At 40.7% G+C, this 20,811-nt stretch overlaps 1 protein-coding gene across 2 annotated transcripts in view; it reads right to left on the bottom strand.

The window, feature by feature from the left end:
- kalrna (kalirin RhoGEF kinase a) overlaps positions 1-20,811 on the bottom strand; it is a 151,153-nt gene that overhangs the window by 15,583 nt on the left and 114,759 nt on the right. Inside the window, exons 41-56 of one of the 2 annotated variants that reach the window (XM_008438392.3) lie at positions 11,826-12,026; positions 11,549-11,622; positions 9,387-9,539; positions 8,915-9,010; positions 7,067-7,179; positions 6,896-6,962; positions 6,714-6,817; positions 6,567-6,636; positions 6,404-6,490; positions 6,093-6,185; positions 5,645-5,695; positions 5,450-5,527; positions 5,183-5,368; positions 4,830-5,001; positions 4,512-4,714; positions 3,231-3,508 (exon numbers count right to left, since the gene is read on the bottom strand). In XM_008438392.3, coding sequence (XP_008436614.2) covers positions 3,231-3,508; positions 4,512-4,714; positions 4,830-5,001; positions 5,183-5,368; positions 5,450-5,527; positions 5,645-5,695; positions 6,093-6,185; positions 6,404-6,490; positions 6,567-6,636; positions 6,714-6,817; positions 6,896-6,962; positions 7,067-7,179; positions 8,915-9,010; positions 9,387-9,539; positions 11,549-11,622; positions 11,826-12,026 — 2,026 coding nt within the window. The remainder of the gene's footprint in view (positions 1-3,230; positions 3,509-4,511; positions 4,715-4,829; positions 5,002-5,182; positions 5,369-5,449; positions 5,528-5,644; positions 5,696-6,092; positions 6,186-6,403; positions 6,491-6,566; positions 6,637-6,713; positions 6,818-6,895; positions 6,963-7,066; positions 7,180-8,914; positions 9,011-9,386; positions 9,540-11,548; positions 11,623-11,825; positions 12,027-20,811) is intronic. The other variant, XM_081598517.1, reaches the window with a different exon arrangement.

Here is a 20,811-nt window from a genome sequence, read left to right as displayed (position 1 = left end):
TCAGGATATCCATATTCCTAAACACAAAAATGTGGCTGCATGAAAACAGTTCCTCAAAGGATAAATTCAAATTTTCCTTTTCCATTTGCTCAAATTCTCTCTGTGATGTTAGCAACGAACATTAGCAGCGAGCAACGAATTTCTCAAACCTACCTCCATGCTCCAGACCAAAACTCTTACTTTTCCTGACGTTACTGCATTGGCTACTTTTACTCTACTCTATTAAAATTTTTTAAAAATTGTGGTATATTGTGTCTTGCACGTCAAGAGAGTTTTCTGGCCACACTTTTTGCAAACTAGTCCAAGCTCAATCAGAATGGATGGTGAACATCTTCATTAGTTTGTGTCATTAACTGAAATGGCAATGGAGTCTGGGGATACAAACATGCATTTGTTTTATCTCAGATATAGAGTGAAAACCAATTTAAAATTTGACTTCTGATTGGAAAACTAATTTAAAATTATGACCGACAGTTTAATGGAAAAAACTTCTAATCCATTGGTACTGGAATGGGGGTGTTGTTCCAGATGTCAATATGGTAAAACATATTAAAGATGTGGTGTCAAGTTTCAAATAGATGCAAAAAGCTAATCTGGAAATAGCTGGAATGCAAAGTCAGTCAGGCGAGTCAGTCAACAGTTTAACAGAATTTCTAAGGTTTGACAAGAATTTAATCTTCATAGGTCTTGATGTGGATGCTTTAAATTTTTATAATGGATTTAAAACCACCTTCCCAAGCAAAGGTTGTTCAAGCCCTTAGTTTTGCTCCATCAGAAACTTGGACAGAATACACAAAACACTTCCAGTACGCTGCACCCATTTAGAAACCTGCCATCTGTGTTACCCTTCAGTCATATAACACCTGATGCAGATGTTGAGTGTTCTGGAGAGACGCAGGCAGCTCTGTTTGACTTCTCAGTGGCATATTGTTGTTCATGCATAGCCTGGCTCTGCTGGAGGTCTCGTAGTTAAAAGGGAGTCGTCTCTCTCCACTGTCATCACATGCTTGCTCTGAAGGAAGGATGAGGTTTAAAAGTGACTGACTCAATGCGATCAGGTCCTCAGATGGAATTGGGCATTCTGTAATTCAATCTAAACCCAACCAATCAAATTTGAACTGAACTGGATTCCTTAAATTGGGTCCATTTGTAATGTGGCTTGAAATAACTTTGTCTCAAACTGACTTAAATTAAATCTCAAGATTTTAAAATGTGAAATGAAACACAGACAGTGGAAAAAACAGGTAATTTTTGTGTTTGTTTTTTTTTTAAAAGGTGCACTGCAGTTTCTTTTGGTCTCAAAGAATTCAAATCTTTTTGGTGAAGTAAATACAATCCATGGTTTCATCTGACGTTTTTCATGCTTCAGTCTGAGGGTTGCTTTTTATGTGGAGTGTCAAACCGTGAAGGTTAGTAACAACTCAAAGACAAACTGAATCAAAAAGAACGCTACGACAAAAAGAAGTAAACGGTGCAGATGATCACACTTCACACTTATATCTGGAAATAAAGCCAAGATGGCTGCAGCTCAATTCATCCCCATGCATTTCATACCTGTGGAAACCATTTTGCAAATATGCACTTTATCTCAGTTTATTGTTCAGTCTAGCTAAAGTATTTTTGGAAATTATGAGATCAATTGATTTTGAAATCTTTGACTCAAACCCTTATTGTTCTTCTCTGGTTCTCATCATTTATCCCAGATTACTTTTAGTACACATTACATATTATAACCTCTGATATAACCAAACTAGGTGGATAATACCGAGTTATGAAACCATATTTCACCGCAGTAAACTACTGAAGTGGTAAAATATTGAAAATGACTGGAAATGTTTGGCTTGGTTTGTACCAAATGCTTCCCTGGCAGGTCTGAACAGATTCCTGAAACATCCCATAGCAGGCGGCTCCATTCAGTATCTGAGAAAGTCGGGTGCAGAATTACCTAAAGATACAGAGGTATGAAAGGACGTAGAGATGAAATGACCAGCAGCCACCAGGATCCATGCTTTTCATACACAGGAATGCTAGAAACAGTAAAACCATGCTTTACCTACATAATGTTCTACTGAACTGCAGGTGCTTTGCTCAAAATAATTACCTCTCATTAACAAATGGTGTACTTAGTGTGTGTAGAAATGCAGGCAGATATTCAGTTTGCTCTTGTAATTTATTTACAAATATTAAAAACTACATACCATCTTCATTCTAAAGCAGAACAAAACATGTCCACCTTCACGCTTCTGCTCTAACTCATGCTTATATCCAAAAGGTTTATTTTACATATTTAAAAAAAACATCTAAAATCCTTATCAGACTACGGACAGAACAAAGCTGAGCGCTGCCGTTAAGTCAAACATATTGCACAGCCTGACTTCATTCATATTTTTTTATCTTCATAAATAGTGCAAATGGCATTTTTTTTTTAACAGGAATGTTCTAGAGCCTCAGTCAGATATAACAGTATGAACTTTGTACAGTGAACAAAATCAACACAAAGCAGGAAACAAATCCGACTTTGTCTAAGAAATAAAATAATAATTAACAAGAAAGAAAAAACAAGAATCAACACAAAATGTATACAGATTGCCACAGACAACAAAATAAATATTCTCCTCTACGGAGAACAGAATCCACCTGAAGATGACCAGGTGAGTTTTATTCTGTCAAAGAAACAGTAAACACGAGAAGTACAAAAGAAAAACAGAAGCAGGTTGTTAGAACTGAAAAAACAAACAAAAAAAAAAGATCCGGTTTTAGCTCCACATGGACCCCCGGGTCAGAGTCAGCTACATGTTCTACCCGGTCTACTCCTGTGGGATCAGTGTGTTTTAACTCGCTTTCAGGCCACAACAAGTGGATTTCCCTTCAGCAGACTGGCAGTCAGTTAGATTGGAGGGGAGTCGGGTGGAGTGGGAGGAGGGCGGGGTGGTACCTTAGTGCTCTGTGGAGCAGTGACTCGGTGGGAATCCTTCTGTGTCCTGTCAGAGCAGGAAGCAGCAGGAGGGGTGAGGGATTAGGAGATGAGGGCACAGGCAGTGAGGAGTTAGGAGTCCACTCAGGAAAACAACACAAACACAAGCAGGCAGATGGAGCTTCCACACCGCTCATCCAGTCCAGTCGTCTGTCTGTCTGTCTGCCAAACAAGTGATGCTGGAGGGTTCAGGGGGGTGGGGAAGTTTGGAGGGGTGAAGGGCAGGGAGGTCGGGGGCGGGGGGGGGACGACTTACTTGATGTTGTTGGCATCTGCCACAGCGGCTGGGAAGGAGGAAGTGGAGAAAGAGTCTTTTATGGACTTTGTGGGCGGGCCCAGGACGTGTCCCGGCAACCAGCCCTCGGCCTCAGGTGACTGGCTGTCGGCCGGCCGAAAAACGAGGTACATGTTCTGCTGATTGATGGTCAGGACTTGGACCACGTCTCCTCTGCTGACGCATATCTCGTTCTCTTTGAGTGCAGAGTAGTCCTGAGTGACCCGCATGGTGGAGAAGAGGCCGTTACAGTCATCGTGCTGAGGAGGCGGGGAGAGGTGGAGGAGGGGGTTAGGGATCACAGCAGTGCAGAGTCAACATGTCTTCTCACATTCAAGCTCAACTAAAATGTGCATCTACCTACATGAACAAGCAGGTCCAGATGCTCAATTCCAATTCATAACAACAGACTAATAGAAATTGTGAACCGTTTACGACCCCAAAGCGCTCTGCATGCACAGAAGAAGAACTTGTACATCACACAGCAGCGTTCTGTTTATGGAATAACAGACCCCACAGTCTATGGGTTGATTAATTAATTATTCAGCAATAAGAGCTGAATTGTAATAAAATCATCAGACAAAGATCACAAAAGAAAGTCCAACTAGTAGAACATCTTGAGGATTTTTGGCTGCAACTTCTGGAGAGAAATCTGTTTGGAAGTGGTGATGTGATGCGACTTCTGTCATAATTTCATAATTCTAATTTTCAGTTGTCATTTACATCCAGATTTACTGTGTCTGATTTCTGGTGCGAGATCATCAATGGCATGAAAGTCAGATTGAATGTGACATGAGGGAAAAGATCAGAATTGGCCGTTCAGACTGCCGTGAAAAAGTTTTCATGTAGATTCCATAAGGACAAAAAGATAAATTAAAAATTTGGACTAGGGTTGCATTTGCCTGCTGTGTGAATGTACCCCAAGAGGAACTGGATGTGTTTTAGTGACTTCTACTGTTCCCTCACTGAGAACAACAAGGGGATTTTTTTTTTTTTTTACTTACTTCAACTTAAGTTTTTCTTAAAGGTACTTCTATCTGAGACAGCTCTGCGTCCGACTCCAGTGAGTCACAGCAGCTCATAAAGTCAGAGCATAGTGTGCTAGATATCCCACTACCCACCGGACTGCAGCCTAGATTTTAACCTTAGCTTTTAGGTCAGCTGACGTACAGAGTGTGTGTTGTGTTTACTCAAGTTTCAGAATGAAAGGCGCACCGAAAATGCCTAAATAAAAGAGCATGCTGCAAGAATGCGGGCACTTACACTGGATTCAAAGCAAGCGGAGCTGCCATTGGAGGTAGACACTTTTAAAGGGCTCTTCTCACCGAAGTCCAGCCGGCCGTCCAGAGCTGAGGACGGCCGGCTGTGGGAGGATGATGATGGCCGGTTTCCTGACGATGAGGGCCGTCTGATCAGAGAGGAGCCAGTGCTTTGACACTGCTGGTACACAATGGGAGACTGCAGAGCTGCAAACACACACAAAAGGTTAGAGTTGATTGTTTTCTGTTGAGCTGCCACTGGATAACGTGGGACGGTGGAAAACACCTCTTCCACATCGTTTAGTTGTGTGTGTGTCCGCACCTGACAGGAAGTCATTCTGAGCATCCAGGATGTTCTGGATGTGTTGGATCCAGACCTGCTTGGTGTCGACGTTGGCGGCCTGCAGAGTGAAGCGCTCCGATGAGCCGCGAGAGAACATGACGAATTTGCAGGCGTCGTTGTCAACAGTTTCCTCCAGACCCAGGTTGGTCACCTGTGGGGAGATCCGGTAACAGCAGTTATGCCGATCATTCAGCAGCCATTTTGTGTTTGAATGAATATCTATCCATCCATTCATCGCACGTGTTCAGTCATCTTGAAGTAAAATGCTGTGAACATCTCCAAGTCTGGCATTAGTCAATGGAACATCTGCCACACTGACATCGTCTACCCACCTTAATGGACTTTTTGAACTGGTAGCCAGGTGTGGATGAGCCTTTCCTGAGCAGTTCACTGAAGATGACGATTTGCTCAAAGAGGAAGACTCTGCGTTCTTTGGATCGCGACAAGACTCCAGCATCTTGCTCCGTCACAAAGAAGGTTTCCTGCTGCAGCAGTTTGCCCTGATTGGCCAGATTTCCCTGCAGAGACAACCAGGATGGCTTTAAGAGCTGAAGTTTCAGAAGGAGTCCAGTCGGTGGAATGTCGGCATGACAACACACCTCATATCCCTGAAGCCGGCCCAGATTCATCATGTCGTTGCAGAGCTTAGGAACCTCAGACATCAACTCCACAGCTTTCTGTCATGGGAGACAGAAAACAGTCCTGCGATCTCAGGAAAAATACCCAAACATTCCAGATACGGGCTGGACTCTACACACAAAGTATTCTCTCTCTGCATGATTGATTTGGATTACCTCGATTTGCTTACAGTCCACGCCAGCCTTAGAGCTGTATTTCAGGTAGTCCTAAGAAGAAACATTAGCACCCAGTTAACAGTGACTCAAACGGGTCGCTTATCAAGCTACAGTGCCTAGAAAAGGCGTTCAAACCAACTTCAACGTATTTTAGGTTTTTGGACAAAACAAAGAGTACAAAGAGTACAGATAATGAAGAGGAAGAAAATGGGTTTTATTTTAGAAATGTAAGCATGACTGCAGAGTGTGTTGCAAGTATAGAGAACAGACAGTTTGTGTTTGTAACATGCGTGTTAAAAACACAAACACACAAGCTTTGTGTTTGTAAAGGGTATGCATGCATTTCCATGCTCTTCACACTGTGTCTGCAGGCTCTGGAACATTAAATAGAGAAAGCAACATTTGCCAGGTCACAGTGTAAAATAAATGCTGTTTTAGTGTTTGGTACCTTTAGCAGCAGCTGGTATTTGGTAATTCTCTGGATGGGTTTAATGAGGAAATCGCTGATGGTCAGTTTGGACTGAATGTCCTGCTGGATCCCCTGAAAAGCAGAACGACACCAACACAGAGATCTGGTGTTTGGTCAGATGCTTCTGACAATATATTGGTCACAGAAATGATCCTGGGACAAGAACAAGTTAAAAAATGACAATGTTAACAGGGACTGATGTGACTCACTAATAAAAACTGAAAATCATGAGGGAATCATGCATGTTAAGACAGTCAGGTAATGATGATTAAAAAAAAACAACTACATACCTCAAAGAATTTGTCATACTCTGCAACGATGTACTCCGATTTGGGTTTATTCTGACAGTAAACCACATACATGTGCAGTCTTCTCTCCTGCAACACAAACACGAGCTCTTCACACAGTTCAACACAGGAACGTTAGACATCCTTCTTTTCCGTTTTTACTCACGTGCTTGATGAAAAGTTCTGCGAGGAGCCCGTTGTCGTCAACACACTTCTCAAGCTCTCCGACAAAGAACCTGAGGCACACCAGAGGAACGTCAGCAGCAGATACAGACGACCCCTCAATGCTTCCAGCCCCATCTGGGAGACTTACTCTCTGTGCCAGTCATAGATGCGGTGGATGTTCCCAAATACTATTTTCTCTTTTCCCTTCATGTCCTCTGGAACGCCCTTCTCTTCTATCCGCTTCATGAATCCCTGCAGAGAGACAGAAAACGACGGTGACGCCACTGCGTTCTGCTTCGCCTGACTGAAAACCTGGTCTGGAATCCTCACCTCCACCACGATTCCCAGGTCTTTGACGTAGTCCTTCTCTGTCTGAATGAGCTCGTTCAGGACAAACCTGAACACACAAACCACAGCGTGGACACCTCAGTCACATAATTATCATCTGCAGCGATGCTACGGGTCACAGCAGCGCGGAAGAAAGTCGGCCCGAGTACTCACGTCCGGTGTCTCATAGCTTTGGCTTTCTGGTCCTGTTCGGAGTTCCGTGCCTGAACCGGTGTGTGTTGTTCCGGTGGAGATGGGGGGGTGAAGCCTGGGTACGGTTCCACCGTCTGAACAGGAAACGAGCAACGTTATTCATGCACAGGGCTACAAAGTCAGCCTTCTGTAACCTGAAGAACATTTCTAGGTTTAAGGGACTAAAGTCCCAGCAAGATCTAGAATCTAAATGAAACTCGATTATACAGATGTTTATATTTAGTCGCACTAATTACAGCGACAGTGTCTTTTCACAGGTCGATCTAAAAATAATAATAATAAAAAAAAAAAATCATTCAGACATCTGCTGCTGCATCCAGGCAGGGTGACCATGGGGCTGACGTTTCCGAACCGCAGGGGGCAGTGGCGGTGAAGGGATCTCTTCTGCAATCAGCTGATAGCTCAACGCTGTCAGCTGATTGGTGAACAGAGAGCAGTCTTGCAGCTAACTTTAAACAAATGTCCTCCAGGAAAACAGCCCACTGTGTCTCGGTCAAACTAAGCATAACATCCCACAGCATCTGCTGCAGCCACGTTTTACTCATGAGACACAGAATTACATTGCATTTGAAATGTGCAAATGATACTTTTCTAGCAACAAACTACAGAAAATAAAGCCACAGTAACAATCGCACAGTTACTTTGGTTGAAAACTTTTTTTCTTCATCTGAGGATGCATGAAGTTCGGACACAGCTCATGGTAATGTGCAGTAGTCCACAGAAGGATCATGGTTGACTGAAGAACTTCAGGCTGCCACAACACCGAAGTGAAACTCCTCTGACTAGGAGAATCACAGCGGAATCCGACAAACAAACGTAGAGGAATCGGCAGCTGATTCAAACCCAGCTAACAGACACAGTGTTGCTCTGCATCAGACAGCAGGACGCCTGCATGTTCTTAACGCATTATGATGAATTTGCTCCTTTATCATTTCATATTTAGATTTTTTTTTAAGAGTCGTACAACATTTTCATAGTATACAATAGCATTAAGTTACGTTTAAGTTAAGGAACTAAGGTGATTATCATACTTGTGACTAGAATTTATTGCCACCTTCGCATGTCTACAGAGAAGCTGGGTAAAGAAAGGTTGGTGGCTTTTTGGCTGGTTGTGAGATTTCATTAGGACTCTGAAGGGCAATTCATTTACAAGTAGTGGCGACGGCCAACAATCGCACAAGATTTTACATGACAAGAAGACTGAGCTAAAAAAACGTTACAAAATGAAAAGCTTGGGCTAAAAATTACTTGAACTTCAGTAATACGAAAGTGACCTTAAGTCAGGGCATTAAATCTACAGTAAAAAAAAACAACAACAAAAAAACTGACTGTGGGGATAAAAGTTTTAATCCGTTTGTTCTACAAGCCTGTAGACCAGATCTCCTTCCTGATGGAATGACTGGAATCCACCAAGACGTTTTGGGGGGCTTTGGACACTGATCTGGGCTTTAATGGGTCCATAATGTCCATCAGTTGAATTTTAATGATTGTTCTGTGTTCTTTGATAACACCTGTGAGCGATTACACATTTTTCAATTCAACAAGTCAAACTAGCAAAGAAAGGAGAAACTGAGGGCAAGTTCAATGAAATGGGTGTAAAACATTTTCATAAAAACACGTTCAACATTTAAAGTTCCTCAACTCCCAGAGGTGAGGTGAGGTGAGGTGAGCTTCACGACAGATTCTATCAGACCTTATGGGTCCAAGATTGCTTCTTGTTCTAAAACTAAAATATGGTAAGTTATTTTGTGGGCATTTGTTCTCCTGCTTCTGATTGAAGATAGTTCTGTCCTCAAGCTGGTGACTCACCATCTTGGTTTTAACCAACTTCTCTATGGCGCTAACCAGCTCTGCAGCGCTGGGGACGTCAGAGGACGACTGCAGAGATGTTAGCAAGGACGAAGACTTTGAGGAAGACAGAAGGAGCAGTAGGTTAGATTGGAAGGAAAGGAGGAAAACCATAAGAACCCAGTTAAAGTTATATTCCATCACAACAATTCTGAAAACAAGGAAGAAGAAAAGCAAAGCTGAAAAGAAAATCCATGTAAAAACTCATTTAAATTTTTTTAGATGCATCAAAAGATGTGATCACTTTCCAAGTCAATAATTGAAATGTAAGAAAGGGTGTAAATGAAGATAAAAAAAAAAATCTATTCCAAATAAAATTATGTAAAATCTGTGAAAAACAATTTGAGCTTTAAAGATTTTACTGGAGGAAATGTGGGTATGAATTCAAAGCTGAGGTGAATAAACTCAGAAAAGCCAAAATCTCCTCTGGTACCTTTTCTTCTGAAGCTGAGGGGTCCTTCATGATCTCCATGGGTGGAGGAAGAGGAAGGTGGGGCTCATCATCTGGCTCTGGCTCCTCCTCCCCACCACTCTGTATCCCAGGAGACTGCTTGGATGGAGGGTTCCCATCCTTGATGCTTACTCTCTGGTACAGGAGACATGGAACAGCTAATGAAGGATCTCCATCTTATTGATTAGTGAACAGCAGTAGATCATTACGGCTCGATGGTGGAAGCTCATGTAGCTAATTAAACCATGTGAGAAAATTAGAAATCTTAAAAATAAAAATAAAGAGTCACTGAAGCAGTTTTATAAATTGTTCAGATACATAGTACAATTTTATAGCACAATCAATAACTATATTAACTTCAGTGGTTATCAAAATGTATATAGGAAATATAACAAAAGAAATATGACATTATAATTTATCCTCTATAACCCTTTAATGTTTCTACCAGTGTCTGCAGATGCTCAGTTCCACCAGGAGTTTACCAATTACTGCTGGCTAGTCTGAAGGAGTTGACTGGAGGAGTCACAGTGTGTATGTGGGGGGGGGGGCGGGGGGTGGGAAGGGCTTCTCTGTTAGATGGAAACTGCAGCTCCAAGGAGGAGCTTCATCTCGAAGGCGGAGCTAGGTCCACCCAGGTGTTTGGCACAGCTGGGAGATTAAAGGATTTTTCAAATATGCATGAAAGAACCAAGGCAACACTCCAGGTATGTTTTGATGATTATAACATGGTGCAAAGCTCAGCAAAGTTGATTGTACATAGTACTGCTCCTTTATGTAGGTTTATAAAAAAACAAGAGAACAGCAAGCAGCTGCTCATGAAAGCATCTTAAAACAATTTGACACGTTTAAGTTTTTGGTGGCTCCAGTGGCGTTTACGTGACAACTGCTTGACAAGAAGGACAGAAAGTATTATTCCTTTTAGGGAAATTGCTTTTGGTAAAACAAGCTGCAACTCAATGGAATCTCACTCTGATGATCATCAGAAATATGAACAAATATAAAACATTTATGACACACTTAATCAAATGGCTTAATAAGAGCTGTCAGCACTTTATGCACCATCCCTTTAATAAGTAAATAAAAAATTTAAAAATATTCTAATATCACAATGCCATGAAGAAAATTATTTTTTTTCAGCTTGTGTTCATTGACCTTGCCAAAGCTCTGCAGATGTCTGACATCTGGACAGTAGAGTGTGACATGTTGACCTTTACATATTCTTTAATGCACACCGGCAAAATAAAGCTGTGCATATGTCTCTGAATTATGGAACTCAAGTGTTGGTGCCCTAATGCTTTAATAAGTGAACCTCATCAGCATGCAGTAGTTCCAGTAAGTGAATGGATCTGCGCTGCAGTTACAGATCTGCTGATGTCCCGTTTGTCGCTCAGCTTACAGGGAAATCTGATGTGTCCACATCTTTGTTTGCATGTAAACCAGGAAGTTGAGATCTGATGACCCAGGTCAGATTTTAAAGCCAGAGGGGAGCGGTTGTGTTTACTGATGTCGGCTTTAATTGGAACCAGCAAGAACTGACATTAAGTACCAGTTACAACTGGGACTGGACACTGGGAAAAGATGCCAAGTTGTCTTTTGTGTGACTTGGGGAGCTGGCGCTGAACAGCCGACAGAAATTATTTAAAGTTTGCCCAAGGCTATTTTCTTTTCCTCTCTCGGCGTTTCGGTTTTAACTTTCTAGGACTGACTTACAAAGAGGCTGATGAGCAGCAATGAGTCGAAACGTTACTCTATAGATGCTGAACTACATTTTTTTCCATATATTAATATCAAGGAAATGTACTGGAGGCCTGTAACTCTGTGTTTGTGTGCGTGTGACAAGCAAATATAATCTCTCCCTCACAAAAAGAGGAACTTTCTTCGTTTACTTTCCATGATGTAAAATGTAAATTGAGTTATTATATAGCTTTACAACACAAACACGCGTTTATCTTTAAACTCTGGAGTCAGTCAAAACAAAAACAAATTTTGAAGAACAAAAGCAGGATAACAGGGATTATTATTTCATTTAGAGACTTTTGTTCATTTTAGTTTTTAACCTTCGTTTCTCCATAAAATTAAAATGTTTACTGTAAATCTGACATTTTCTTTAACAGCAGGTTCAAGCCTCCCGTCTCTCTGCTTACCTCTTCATTGTCCTCCTTTCCTGGCTGACTGCGCTCACTAGCCTTTCCACTGCCATCTCTTCCAGAACCAAGTTCTGGAAAAACAGAAGGGTATGTTTTTCTACAGCAATAAAAGCAGCTAATTCGTATATCAACAGGTCAACGTTTGTCTGGAAAAATCCATGTTGTAGCATCAGAACGGAAACGTTTCAGCTTCGCCCCGTTTCCTTCTGTAGACAACTAAGGTTTTGTGCATCAGTCTGAATGAATACAGATCCCAGAAGGAGCCGAGTCCCACCTGGCTTCTTCTGCTTAGTGCTGGGTGGTTTCTTGCCGGAGCTGATCCTGCGGCCTGAACTGGGCAGCCACTTCCACTTCTGGTTTCCAGAACGTTTGGAAACGTTTGGAGAGCTGGACTGAATGGAGTTGAGGGACGGCTGTGGCTGCAGGTTCGCTACAGACTCGGTCTTCCTGTCAGAGCTGCTCACATGGTAGTTTTCTGAAAACACACACACAAAAAAAGAAAAGAAATAGAAATCAGATTTTTCACATGGGGCAAAGTTTTGTCAGGACCAGTGATGAAATTATAAAATGTTTTAGACATGCAAAAAAAAAAAAAAAGACAATTAAGCCACCATGTTTAATATTTTACATATTTGTTGATGCCGTTTTCCAACACTGCTTAGGTAAGAGCTCCAAGTTGTTCACAAGTTGAGGGTCCAGCTGCATCTCTCTGCCCGACTTGATGCTGGACAGGTCAGAGTCTCAGTCAGGATCCAAAAGGGTTTGAACGTTTTAGACCAAGTCACTGGATCTATGTTTTGGCCTCCATCTTCATTTCTGAGCCAACAGGTTTATCATCACAGTTTCCACTAAAACCAGTGCTGCCAGTAGCCACCAGCATTTGTGAGGGCAAAAAGAATTTTCAATAGGGGTTACAACCAACCATGGCCTTGAGAAAAATGCCCACCACACCTGAACAAGCAGCAGGTATGTCAGAGGGAGGGGTCACTGAACGCACTGTTGCACAGCATCCTACTGCAGAACCTTCATTACATTCTACCGTCCAGAGACTGATCGAGAATGTCCTACTGAGAGCATGTTGAAGCCATACAAGCCAAGTTGGCAAATTCTTCCCTTATGTAATTTGAAGAGAAAAACCCCTCTCCTACGCCTGCATGAACAATAGTCTACGGTCTAAAATCAGAAGCAGCGCAATGTGTCAAAGCTTGTTGAACCTGTCCAGTCACAAGTCAACTTACACTTTCACTTTTCATGGTTAAGGATGGAGGCTTCTGGTTTGGAGTGAAGATGAAAGTAAAAAGACTTGCATTTTAGTTTGCCGTGCGCAACAAGAGGTTGGGCACAAGACGTAATCATTTCCAGCATTATCTTATACAATAAAAGGTCAAAGTTGGTCTAATAATTTTTAACAGAAGTTGATCACTCACCATAAGACACAGTGCCACAGTGAACTAAAATCAGCTTCAGTGCAGCTCAGAATCAGTCATTTGGTTATTCAATCAGTTGGACAAAGAAATTTGACTAAACCAATAATTTGATCCCTTACATTTTTGTAACCAACCTTTTTAAAATGTACATATGAAAAATTTCTATATATTCTTGAATGTCAAATGTCATTCTATGTAAAAGTATTGTTTCCTTATTTCATTTCTATTGCTTGTTCTACAACAATGAAACGGTTCCTCCAGATTGGAAATGTACACAGTGGCAATAAAAGTTATTTGAAGCTTTACACATTTCTTTTGTTTTGATCTCAAACAAAAAAAACAACAAACAAGATAAACAAATTTTAAAAAAAGCTGAAATGACGATTTCATTCATTAGCACAAAAAGCTCTCCTGACCAACCCTATTTCAAAAGATAATTTACAGTCAAACTTTTAACAAGTTATACCAATTATAGCAACAAACACCACCATCAAGATTTTATGATGTCAAGTTTACCAAGTCCTAGAGAGCTAAAGTGACCCCATGGCATCACACTACCACCACCTTGTCTGACTGTATGTATAATGTCCTTTTTGAAAGGCTTTAATGCTTTGATAGAAATTCAGCCACTAAAAAGTTTCAGTGTTGTCGCTTTAGTGCATAGTACAATTTCTTGGGATCATCAAGATGTTTTTTTTTCTAAAATATGAGATGATGCTTTAAGTTCTTCTGGCTCAGCAGTGATTTTGGACGTCAATAATATCATTTTAGTCCAACCTCTTTTTGACTGTTGAATCATGAACTCAGACCTTAATTACACTAAGCCAGACCTGCAGAGCTTTAGATTCAGGTGTGCTCCAACACACCTGAATCAAATGAATGTCTCATTACCAGGCCTGTTCAGAGCCGAGTGACTGCTGGTGAGGGAATTCAGCCATTTGATCGAGGTCTGTTGGAGGAAGGATGCATCTAAAAGTTGCAGGACGGTGGCTCTCGAGGACTGGACTTGAGCACCTCTGGTTTAGATGTTCTGAGTTCTTCTGTGACCTCCTGGATGAGCCGGGGTTCTTTTGGAGTAGGTTTGGTATGCTGGCCTCTTCTGAAGGGTTTTCCACTCTCCGGTGTTTTCTTCATATGTGGATAACAGTTTTCACTGTGGAGCACTGTAGTCCCAAAGTCTTAGAAATGACTATATGACTCAGCAACCATTCCTCATCTGTTGAATGTCTTCAGATCAGGGCATGATGCGTTACTTGTAAAAGCGTTACCAACTACTTTATCTGGTCAGGTAGGTTCTGCGGAAGTTATTTATCGATTCTGCAGGTCGAACACTGCTCCAGGCTGGGTTAGACTAGAATATTTATTTCAAAAGACGTGACCACATATTGGAGTAGATACAGTTTTAATAATTTTCCCACAGCACTGTATGCGTAAGTGGATAAAGAAATTGCAGGTGAACATCAGACAAGGGAACATCATGCTCTGTTTAACTGATAGAGTGCTCATCTGTTACCATCAGATGAGCACTCTGATTTTAGTCAGCTGTCAGACAAAAACATTTCCTGTTGCAAAAACTAAAGACCTACTTCAGTCATTCAGGTTTTTGCCGTTTTTAGCAGCTGGTCTCATGTCTGATGGAGATAAAATAACCTCCATGCTTCTGTTGCAGTGACTCATTACTGGGGTGTGACAGACTCACTTTTTCCCTCCCCCATTCTAATCGTGTCCACATGAGTCACATTAAACTAACGACTAAATGCGAGTTCATTTTTCTGTGTGTAGAATAGGTTTGAATGTTTCAGTTCGGATGAACTTTGTGGTTCCAGTCAGTAACTGGTGAGCTCATCTGACAGTGTGGCCGTCGGCAGCGGTCATGTGTAAGGAGTGTGGTGGATCAGCTGCGCTCTCACACAGCTGCTAGCGGTGCGCTGGAGCTGCTGCGGCCTGTGCAGGAATAAAATGGTTCAGGCTCAGGAGGGAGTTCTGGACATGTTCCATGTACCACAAAGCCTGCTAATGTCAGATGGATTTAAAGATGAAGAATCAACGCAAAGACAAAAAAAAAAAGCAGTTTGTTTACTATGATGGTTTTTAAGATGATGGGAAACGTAAATAGGCACTGGAAACTCAAACTGTCCCTGAATTTAAAACAGGGTTAACATTCTGCTGCAGATAATTTGCAAAGAAAATATGTGGAGATTTTAGATCCAACAAATACCTGTTGACTAAAGATTATTACTGGAAAAAGTACTCCAGGAAAAAATAAGTTGGTTATTATAGCTCATGGATCCAAAAATAGTTTTTTTCCTTTCTGGTTGTCTATGGAGAGAAGGATGAACATTTATGTTGTAGAATGAATGGAGAAGTTGATGCTAATCCCCTAGAAAACAAAATGAGCAGCAGGAGTGAGAGCCAGCTGTTCTTTTGGTTTCGACTTTCTCCACAGAATAATTTGGATGTGCTAGTGCTGGTGGCAGCAGGACTACACTTGATCATTCTAGTCTACCAAATGAGCTACCAGGGATAAATGCCAACTAACTTGGATGGTTTAAAGCTACCTTTCAGATAGGAGACATTATCTAAACTTGTCATTTCACAAACTCTCCCCATCACCATGGAGATCTCAGGGATCCATTCTAGGACCTACTCCATTTCCTGTTCATATAAAAAACCATCTACAGCAGCTTTATGCTCATCCATTCACCTCTATGCAGATGACATTCTTTATGGCCCATCCCCAGAAAACTTAGAGAGTTTTAATATTTTCTTTCAAAGTTTTTTTTTTTTTTTTTACAAAAAAAAAATAATAAAAAAAATCACAAAAAACATCACTACTTCAAATGGTACAATTATTGGGCAAATTCCTGAATACTTGGGAATTCCAAATGTCAATCATGTCCATCTTTGACTACATCACTAGTGATATCACTTATGGATCAGCTCCTGTCCTCACTTTAGCAACTTGATGCTATGCACACCATCAAGTGTGATGATATGCTGCTTTATGTTTCACAGCTAATGACTCTTTTCACACACATCACTGTACTTTTCTATTAACTGTTCATACTTAAAAATAAAAAAAAAATAAAAAAATCATTTGTATGCGTTTGCCTACAAATGACTACAAGGTTTATCCCCGGCCCATCTTTTCAATTTGTTACCAACTCTTTTGACTCCCAATAGAACACACTCAACCCTACACATCGTGCTCAATATTCCCAAAATTATTTCAAAATTCAGAGAACTCTTTGCACTATGGTTCAGCAAAAGATTGGAACAAACTTCAAAAAAATACTAAAGCTTGTCAATGTTAAGCTCCTAGACCCAAAAATATATATATTTTCCTCCTAGTTGTCTATTGAGAGAAGGACAACTAGGGGGAATAATAAATTAATAGAGGCATTTTCTTAAATTAATACCTTTATTATGATGACTGGACATTCTGTCCATTTACTTGCATATTATTATTTGAAGAAACAAATCTGGTAACTTCAGGCATCCAGAGTTACACCCAAGGATAAACCAGAGCTTTGTGGGTTTACAATTCTTTTTTTTTTTTTTTTCCCAAAATCACAATATAAAGTGTGTTTAAGTTGTTGCCTTAAAATACATGTAGTGCTATCTTTATTCCCATTTAACTCAAATGTCTTTACGTAACCCATCATAAATATACAAAGTCATGACATCATCATATGGACTTTTCCAGGTTCTTAAAAGGCATTGTGATTTTAGTCTATGTATATTTCTGTAATTAAAGAAAAAAATTATCATTCTTTTATCAAACAAATAATATTGGAAATCATGATCAACACCCAACCAAGAACAAGTACATATATATATTTGGTTGCTTAGAATTGTATCACTAACCCATGTGAGTCTTAGATTTTGGTCTTGGCTGCAGTAAACATCAGAATGCATCAGTAAACCTACAGCTGCCATGTTTATGTTCCTGCTCTCAGGTTTTATTTTATTCTTTATTCGTCTGAGGTTTGTCTTCCAGTTACTGGGTTGCATTTCTCATTTATTGAGTCCATCCTGTCCCCTCCTGTGTGGCAAAGGAAGATATGGTTGCTGGTGTGTTTACTTTATCGGACTGTGTCAGCAGTGAAGCCCAGATAAAACTATTCTAAACATTAGCTGTGCTGCACAGTGCTAAGGAGGTTTTCCACCGACTCAGACAACACAGAACCACACAGCGCAAACGGTTTACATGTTGTATGTAATTTCATCTGTAGAAACAACATCAGTTGGGAACAAATGCATCAGTTCAATGTTCATGCCAGTGGAGAAGTTTTCATTCAGCTGTAGGACCATGAGCCTAAAACTCCTCAGCCTTATAAATATGAGAAGATGCTAAATATTCCTGACACGAAATGCTGCTGCAGACATAGCCGTGTGTTGGTAAGAGAGAAGGCAGGTCAGAGGTCACCTCATCACCTGGGGCTGTTCTTTTGTGCTTTCAGCACAATAACAACCAGTCACCGAGAGGCTGTGGCAGCTGGCCGACCACAGAAAGCCATCAAAACCTCACGAGTCACACCATAACTGAGAACTGTCATGATGTCATCATCTTCTCCCACAGGCAGAAGTGATACTGCAGAATGCTATGGTCAGCTACTGGAAGAGACACACTCACCAGCGCAGGGAGAAGTTTCCAGTTTCCCCTCATTCTTTGGATGACATCTTAAAAGCTATTTTGCAAAGAGTAAATAGAGACAATAGCCTTGTAACCAGACATACATTTATAAAAGAATAATCTCTGCACCTGTGGTCTTTGTGCCAAATGTCCCACGCTGCAGATACACCAGAGGTAAACCTGAAACTTCATGTCCACAAAGAGCATGGGAGAAAAGTAAATTGGATCCAACTCATTAGAAAAAAAGAAAAGTTCCAATATTTGACAGAATGTTATGTGGAAAAACCAACCCAAAGTAGAACAAAATTGTAAATGGATGAATTTATACATCGCTTTCCAGTCATACCGTCCCACATCTACCCACTCAACACTGGACAACATAACTGTTGAACAGTGTTGAGTTGCATGGGTTTTATTTAATATCCCTAAATCATTTGTGCGACAAATTGTAGAAACAAACAAATTGTACAGCAAATCATAGTATAACAAATTGCCTTCAAAATAATCCAAGTAGCAATCCGAGTCCAAATGCAGTTCTGTTCATGAACTGAGGCTTGTTGACGTTCACAGTTTATCACATGATGTGTGGCAAAAACCTAACAGCACATCACCCTCAAAACATTCCTACACATGGTGGTGGAAGCATGATGCTGTGGGAATGTTTGTTTAGCATGCTCAGGGACGTTGGTTAAAGTTTAAGGATGAAGCTAAAATATCAGGATTTAGTTTGTAGTCAATGAAAGTTTATAGCGCGCTACAGTGGTCCAATCAAAGTCCAGACAGGATTTAACTGATGATCAGTGAGAAGACTGAAAAAAAGTTGGGAGCTGAACAAAATAAACACTTTAGAATTTCACATGTAAAGTAAGTAAAAAATAAATGTTTCTTCAAGTTCATATATTTGCATTTCTTGGTTGGAAAATTTGTAAAAAGTAAAGACCTAGAAATACTTTGTGTGTTTATTGGGCTGAGTGAATTGGCTAAGCTTTATGCTGACCAACTGGTTGAACTGGAATCAGACTAGGAAAAAAAAATTACATTATGTAATGTTGTAGTATTTTGCCCTCTTAATCTATGGGTTATTACATAGCATCTACAGTGTTCACCAATATCGGTAAGCCTTCTGATGAAAAGAGATATAATGGAGTGCAAACAATCATCATTAGCAGAAAGTCTGTGCTGGGCCTGGTCCTGTGATGTCAGCAGCAGCTTCACTACGACTCCACACCGACGGTCAGTCAGGTGAGACAACAAGAAAGCTTTTGTTCTGCAGAAACAGACCATCTACTGTTAAAACTACCATCACTCACTACCTTTAATCTCTCTCTCTCACACACACACACAGAAGAAGCAGACTGAATACAGTAGAACAAGGGTTTTTGTCCACTTCATGCACATCTGTACACACCTGATGTATGTTGCACTTATGAAATGAGTCTGAATGTCTCTAAAGACAGCACACAGGCACACCTCATTTCCTGTTGCCTCTTGTTTGCCCCAACCGTTGAGAATAAAGCAGGAAATCGTACCTCTCTGGTGTGGCGTTGGCATGTATTCAACTCAACAGTTTTTAGTTCACATAACTACAGAAAGAGTTGGTTGACGCCAATAGATTATGTTCATGTAGAGAAATTCAAATACATTTTCAGGTTCTCTTTTTCCCCCTCATTTGCATAGAACTGGATAGATTCCAAAATCCCCTTTGCCAATGAATGCATGCTTAGCATTTGCTTATGATACTCAAGAAGCCTCACAAATCAAATAAGATCAATTAGTTAAGAAACATGTATTGAAGATACAAATCATCACTGATGTCTTTCACCTAAAAAAAAAAAAAAAGCGTTTGAAGGGATGTGATCCTTCTAGCCTGGACTGGTAGAATTCTTTACAACCAGAATCTAACAAGATTCTGGTTGTAAAGACAGTTTACAACCACAGTTGCCGACAGACTGCAGTTTTCTGGAGGTTCCTAATAGAACAATGGAAGGCAGATCTTCTCTCATGTTGAACAGTTCTGGTTTGTTCTTTAGCTTTGCTGCACCATCATTATGACCAGTGAGCTGGAGAACAACACACACACACCGAATACCATTTCTCATCTATATTATTCCTCATCTTGCATATATTATTGTTGTTACTCTGTACTTATTGCCGTTTTCTGTTCAACCTTTAGTCACTGGCCTTCCATCCTGAACCTGGTTGTATTGGAAGGATAGAGGTTTTTTTAAATGGGTACATGCAAAATAAAAGCTCACGATGTCTCAATAAATCATTCGGGAAGTTAAAGATTGGGTCTAGTTTGGTCTTCCAATTAAACAATGATTATAAGCTCACCAACAAATTAGTTTTGGATTTACCATTACAAAGCCCTGTTCTCAGTCTCAGAACAATTTTAGTTACTTTTGCAGGCAAAATTCCCAAGGCTATGGTGAGAAGCTTGTTATAGAAAAGCATTTGACTCAAGTCATATATTAAAAGGCAATTCTACCAAATACAGAAATGATGTGTATGGAAGCATCTAAATTAGACATTTGACATTTAGACAAATATTTTTGGGTCCCCTGACTGACATAAGACAGAAAAACTGTAGTTTGAGAAATATCCTTACAATGTCTGTGTACATCTGGTGTCATAAAAAACAAGGTTGTACTGGGCTTCAAGCAGCATCAAGGGAATGTCAAACTCTAATCTGAAAAAAGGTGCACCTCCCAGGTGTTCCCGTGGATACGAAGCTGAATAAGATGGCGTCCACATGTGACCCAGAGTGGGCGGCTTCATATCTGGTTCCGCCTCACAAACTGTCCCAACGCTGGCTGGGCTTCCTCCAGCAAACAGGAGCGAATCAGACCAATTCAGCAGTGATCACACCTGACACACACACACAAACACACACTCGTACTGTAATTCTCACATTCAACTAGATGGAATGAATGCGAGTGAAGAAAAAGTTTTATCATGGTTATTATAAATATAGAATGAGGAAAGTACAAACACCACACTCGTACCGCCTTCCTCCCCACATGCTTTTGTGTCAATGACAGGAAGAGACACTAATCTGGGAAGATGACATTCCTGTCATACCTCCCTCTGCTCTCCGCCTTACATATCTAGCAACCGAAAGCTCAGTGGATACATGTGATGGAGGGAAGGCAACCTAAGAAAATACAACTGGAGAAAGAAACACTGAAAGTTATTAC

This window comes from Poecilia reticulata, chromosome 2 (genome assembly GCF_904066995.2).
Source record: "Poecilia reticulata chromosome 2, P_reticulata-male-v2, whole genome shotgun sequence".
Taxonomy (NCBI): Eukaryota; Metazoa; Chordata; class Actinopteri; order Cyprinodontiformes; family Poeciliidae; genus Poecilia; species Poecilia reticulata.
The sequence above is the reverse complement of the archived record's forward strand: the minus strand, read 5'-3'. Positions and strand labels throughout refer to the sequence as shown.